This window comes from Oncorhynchus tshawytscha, unplaced genomic scaffold (genome assembly GCF_018296145.1).
Source record: "Oncorhynchus tshawytscha isolate Ot180627B unplaced genomic scaffold, Otsh_v2.0 Un_contig_237_pilon_pilon, whole genome shotgun sequence".
Lineage (NCBI taxonomy): Eukaryota > Metazoa > Chordata > Actinopteri > Salmoniformes > Salmonidae > Oncorhynchus > Oncorhynchus tshawytscha.
In genome coordinates, this window is record NW_024609779.1 from 439001 (window position 1) to 445000 (window position 6000).

Here is a 6000-nt window from a genome sequence, read left to right on the forward strand (position 1 = left end):
AATAATAACATTTTGCCGTCTTGATGAAGAATGCTAATAAACTCCCTGGTTTGAGACACTAAATCAACCTAAATAGCCCTGCTAATAAACTCCCTGGTTTGAGACACTAAATCAACCTAAATAGCCCTGCTAATAAACTCCCTGGTTTGAGACACTAAATCAACCTAAATAGCCCTGCTAATAAACTCCCTGGTTTGAGACACTAAATCGACCTAAATAGCCCTGCTAATAAACTCCCTGGTTTGAGACACTAAATCAACCTAAATAGCCCTGCTAATAAACTCCCTGGTTTGAGACACTAAATCAACCTAAATAGCCCTGCTAATAAACTCCCTGGTTTGAGACACTAAATCAACCTAAATAACCCTGCTAATAAACTCCCTGGTTTGAGACACTAAATCAACCTAAATAGCCCTGCTAATAAACTCCCTGGTTTGAGACACTAAATGAACAACCTAAATTGCCCTGCTATTAGCTCTATATGGGACAACTTCCATCTTCAGATATGTCCTTGTTTTCAGAGTGGATCCTGTACGTGTCTCCCTGTCTGTCCCCAGGTGTGTGAGGGTAGTAGAGAGGCTGATTCTGCTGACTGAGGCGCCATGGTGGAGCCAGGGGACAGGGAGGTGGCTGGCCAGAGGCTGGGGATCCCAGAGAGTTTCGGGGTGTCTACCCTGGAACCAGGTCAGCGACCCCCAACCACGCCCCCAGGACGACAGGTCTCTATCCGGGTACAGCTGCTGGACGACGTCACCGAGGTCTTCGACATATCAGTGAGTACAGGAACAATTTAGCTCTATGGGAGGAATGACATGCTGGAGCAACCACAATGCTTTAGATGAGGTCTATAGTTCCCAGGCTCTGATACCAATGAGGTATATCAAATCAAATCAAATTTTATTTGTCACATACACATGGTTAGCAGATGTTAATGCGAGTGTAGCGAAATGCTTGTGCTTCTAGTTCCGACAATGCAGTAATAACCAACGAGTAATCTAGCTAACAATTCCAAAACTACTGTCTTATACACAGTGTAAGGGGATAAAGAATATGTACATAAAGATATATGAATGAGTGATGGTACAGAGCGGCATAGGCAAGATACAGTAGATGGTATCGAGTACAGTATATACATATGAGATGAGTATGTAAACAAAGTGGCATAGTTAAAGTGGCTAGTGATACATGTATTACATAAAGATGCAGTAGATGATATAGAGTACAGTATATACGTATGCATATGAGATAAATAATGTAGGGTATGTAAACATTATATTAAGTAGCATTGTTTAAAGTGGCTAGTGATATATTTTACATCAATTCCCATTATTAAAGTGGCTGGAGTTGAGTCAGTGTGTTGGCAGCAGTCACTCAATGTTAGTGGTGGCTGTTTAACAGTCTGATGGCCTTGAGATAGAAGCTGTTTTTCAGTCTCTCGGTCCCAGCTTTGATGCACCTGTACTGACCTCGCCTTCTGGATGACAGCGGGGTGAACAGGCAGTGGCTCGGGTGGTTGTTGTCCTTGATGATCTTTATGGCCTTCCTGTAACATCGGGTGGTGTAGGTGTCCTGGAGGGCAGGTAGTTTTCCCCCGGTGATGCGTTGTGCAGACCTCACCACCCTCTGGAGAGCCTTGCGGTTGTGGGCGGAGCAGTTGCCGTACCAGGTGGTGATACAGCCCGCCAGGATGCTCTCGATTGTGCATCTGTAGAAGTTTGTGAGTTCTTTTGGTGACAAGCTGAATTTCTTCAGCCTCCTTCAGCCTTCTTCACGATGCTGTCTGTGTGGGTGGACCAATTCAGTTTGTCTGTGATGTGTACACCGAGGAACTTAAAACTTACTACCCTCTCCACTACTGTTCCATCGATGTGGATAGGGGGTGTTCCCTCTGCTGTTTCCTGAAGTCCACAATCATCTCCTTTGTTTTGTTGACGTTGAGTGTGAGGTTATTTTCCTGACACCACACTCCGAGGGCCCTCACCTCCTCCCTGTAGGCCGTCTCGTTGTTTTTGGTAATCAAGCCTACCACTGTTGTGTCGTCCGCAAACTTGATGATTGAGTTGGAGGCGTGCGTGGCCACGCAGTCGTGGGTGAACAGGGAGTACAGGAGAGGGCTCAGAACGCACCCTTGTGTTGCCCCAGTGTTGAGGATCAGCGGGGTGGAGATGTTGTTACCTACCCTCACCACCTGAGGGCGGCCCGTCAGGAAGTCCAGTACCCAGTTGCACAGGGCGGGGTCGAGACCCAGGGTCTCGAGCTTGATGACGAGTTTGGAGGGTACTATGGTGTTGAGCAGCATTCTCACATAGGTATTCCTCTTGTCCAGATGGGTTGGGGCAGTGTGCAGTGTGGTTGAGATTGCATTGTCTGTGGACCTATTTGGGCGGTAAGCAAATTGGAGTGGGTCTAGGGTGTCAGGTAGGGTGGAGGTGATATGGTCCTTGACTAGTCTCTCAAAGCACTTCATGATGACGGAAGTGAGTGCTACGGGACGGTAGTCGTTTAGCTCAGTTACCTTAGCTTTCTTGGGAACAGGAACAATGGTGGCCCTCTTGAAGCATGTGGGAACAGCAGACTGGGATAAGGATTGATTGAATATGTCCGTAAACACACCGGCCTGCTGGTCTGCGCATGCTCTCAGGGCGCGGCTGGGGATGCCGTCTGGGCCTGTAGCCTTGCGAGGGTTAACACGTTTAAATGTTTTACTCACCTCGGCTGCAGTGAAGGAGAGGCCACATGTTTTGGTTGCGGGCCGTGTCAGTGGCACTGTATTGTCCTCAAAGCGGGCAAAAAAGTTACTTAATCAATGTGTCTGCTTGGGGGGGAATATATACGGCTGTGATTATAATCGAAGAGAATTCCCTTGGTAGATAATGCGGTCGACATTTGATTGTGAGGAATTCTAAATCAGGTGAACAGAAGGACTTGAGTTCCTGTATGTTGTTGTGACCGCACCACGTCTCGTTAACCATAAAGCATACGCCCCCGCCCCTCTTCTTACCTTTCTGTCGGCGCGATGCGTGGAGAAACCAGCTGGCTGCACCGACTCCGATAGCGTCTCTCGAGTGAGCCATGTTTCCGTGAAGCAAAGAACGTTACTGTCCCTGATGTCCCTCTGGAATGCTACCCTTGCTCGGATTTCATGAACCTTGTTGTCAAGAGGCTGGACATTGGCGAGTAGTATGCTAGGAAGTGGCGCGCGATGTACCCGTCTCCGTAGCCTGACCAGAAGACCGCTTCGTTTGCCTCTTTTACAACGTCGTTGCTTTGGGTCGCAGGCTGGGATCCATTCCGTTGTCCTGGGTGAACGGCAGAACACAGGGACCGCTCCGGGAAAGTCATATTCTTGGTCGTACTGATGGTGAGCTGACGCTGCTCTTATATTCAGTAGTTCTTCTCGACTGTATGTAATGAAACCTAAGATGACCTGGGGTACCAGTGTAAGAAATAACACGTAAAAAAACAAAAAACTGCATAGTTTCCAAGGAACGCGAAGTGTTCTGCTCTGTAACCTGGTGTGTGTTCTGCTCTGTAACCTGGTGTGTGTTCTGCTCTGTAACCTGGTGTGTGTTCTGTTCTGTAACCTGGTGTGTGTTCTGCTCTGTAACCTGGTGTGTGTTCTGTCTGTAACCTGGTGTGTGCTCTAACCTGGTGTGTGTTCTGTCTCTAACCTGGTGTGTGTTCTGCTCTGTAACCTGGTGTGTGTTCTGCTCTGTAACCTGGTGTGTGTTCTGTCTGTAACCTGGTGTGTGTTCTGTTCTGTAACCTGGTGTGTGTTCTGCTCTGTAACCTGGTGTGTGTTCTGCTCTGTAACCTGGTGTGTGTTCTGCTCTGTAACCTGGTGTGTGTTCTGCTCTGTAACCTGGTGTGTGTTCTGTCTGTAACCTGGTGTGTGTTCTGCTCTGTAACCTGGTGTGTGTTCTGTCTGTAACCTGGTGTGTGTTCTGCTCTGTAACCTGGTGTGTGTTCTGCTCTGTAACCTGGTGTGTGTTCTGCTCTGTAACCTGGTGTGTGTTCTGCTCTGTAACCTGGTGTGTGTTCTGCTCTGTAACCTGGTGTGTGTTCTGTCTGTAACCTGGTGTGTGTTCTGCTCTGTAACCTGGTGTGTGTTCTGCTCTGTAACCTGGTGTGTGTTCTGCTCTGTAACCTGGTGTGTGTTCTGCTCTGTAACCTGGTGTGTGTTCTGCTCTGTAACCTGGTGTGTGTTCTGCTCTGTAACCTGGTGTGTGTTCTGCTCTGTAACCTGGTGTGTGTTCTGCTCTGTAACCTGGTGTGTGTTCTGCTCTGTAACCTGGTGTGTGTTCTGCTCTGTAACCTGGTGTGTGTTCTGCTCTGTAACCTGGTGTGTGTTCTGCTCTGTAACCTGGTGTGTGTTCTGTCTGTAACCTGGTGTGTGTTCTGCTCTGTAACTCTGTGTGTGTTCTGCTCTCTCTCTCCACAGCAACGAGCCCCAGCCAAGGCTCTGTTTGACCTGGTGTGTGTCCATCTGAACCTGGCTGAAAGAGACTACTTCGGTCTCCAGTACCAGAACCCCAGGAGGATGATGGTGAGACAGAAGTTCTTTATACACTATGATGTGTCCCAAATGAAACCCTGTAGTCTATAGAGCTCACTACCTCTGCCCAGAGCCTTATGCCCTGTAGTCTATAGAGCTCACTACCTCTGCCTTATGCCCTGTAGTCTATAGAGCTCACTACCTCTGCCCAGAGCCTTATGCCCTGTACTCTATAGAGCTCACTACCTCTGCCCAGAGCCTTATGCCCTGTACTCTATAGAGCTCATTACCTCTGCCCAGAGCCTTATGCCCTGTAGTCTATAGAGCTCACTACCTCTGCCCAGAGCCTTATGCCCTGTAGTCTATAGAGCTCACTACCTCTGCCCAGAGCCTTATGCCCTGTAGTCTATAGAGCTCACTACCTCTGCCCAGAGCCTTATGCCCTGTAGTCTATAGAGCTCACTACCTCTGCCCAGAGCCTTATGCCCTGTAGTCTATAGAGCTCACTACCTCTGCCCAGAGCCTTATGCCCTGTAGTCTATAGAGCTCACTACCTCTGCCCAGAGCCTTATGCCCTGTAGTCTATAGAGCTCACTACCTCTGCCCCTGGACAGGTGTCTCTCAATACTGGTCCCTGGACAGTGGTACTGGTGTCTCAATACTGGCCCCTGGACAGTGGTACTGGTGTCTCTCAATACTGGCCCCTGGACAGTGGTACTGGTGACTCTCAATACTGGTCCCTGGACAGTGGTACTGGTGTCTCAATACTGGCCCCTGGACAGTGGTACTGGTGACTCTCAATACTGGCCCCTGGACAGTGGTACTGGTGACTCTCAATACTGGCCCCTGGACAGTGGTACTGGTGTCTCTCAATACTGGCCCCTGGACAGTGGTACTGGTGTCTCTCAATACTGGCCCCTGGACAGTGGTACTGGTGTCTCTCAATACTGGCCCCTGGACAGTGGTACTGGTGTCTCTCAATACTGGCCCCTGGACAGTGGTACTGGTGTCTCTCAATACTGGCCCCTGGACAGTGGTACTGGTGTCTCTCAATACTGGCCCCTGGACAGTGGTACTGGTGTCTCTCAATACTGGCCCCTGGACAGTGGTACTGGTGTCTCTCAATACTGGCCCCTGGACAGTGGTACTGGTGTCTCTCAATACTGGCCCCTGGACAGTGGTACTGGTGTCTCTCAATACTGGCCCCTGGACAGTGGTACTGGTGTCTCTCAATACTGGCCCCTGGACAGTGGTACTGGTGTCTCTCAATACTGGCCCCTGGACAGTGGTACTGGTGTCTCTCAATACTGGCCCCTGGACAGTGGTACTGGTGTCTCTCAGTACTGGCCCCTGGACAGTGGTGCTGGTGTCTCTCAATACTGGCCCCTGGACAGTGGTACTGGTGACTCTCAATACTGGCCCCTGGACAGTGGTACTGGTGACTCAATACTGGCCCCTGGACAGTGGTACTGGTGACTCTCAATACTGGCCCCTGGACAGGTGTC

The 6000-nt window shown here is 49.6% G+C and overlaps 1 protein-coding gene across 1 annotated transcript in view; it reads left to right on the forward strand.

Moving 5' to 3' along the window:
- LOC112240463 (FERM, ARHGEF and pleckstrin domain-containing protein 1-like) overlaps window positions 1-6000 on the forward strand; it is a gene marked incomplete at its 3' end in the record, with an annotated part of 42352 nt that overhangs the window by 10263 nt on the left and 26089 nt on the right. Inside the window, 2 exon segments of the mRNA XM_042317972.1 lie at window positions 558-773; window positions 4442-4546. Of these exon segments, the coding sequence (XP_042173906.1) occupies window positions 603-773; window positions 4442-4546 (276 nt within the window).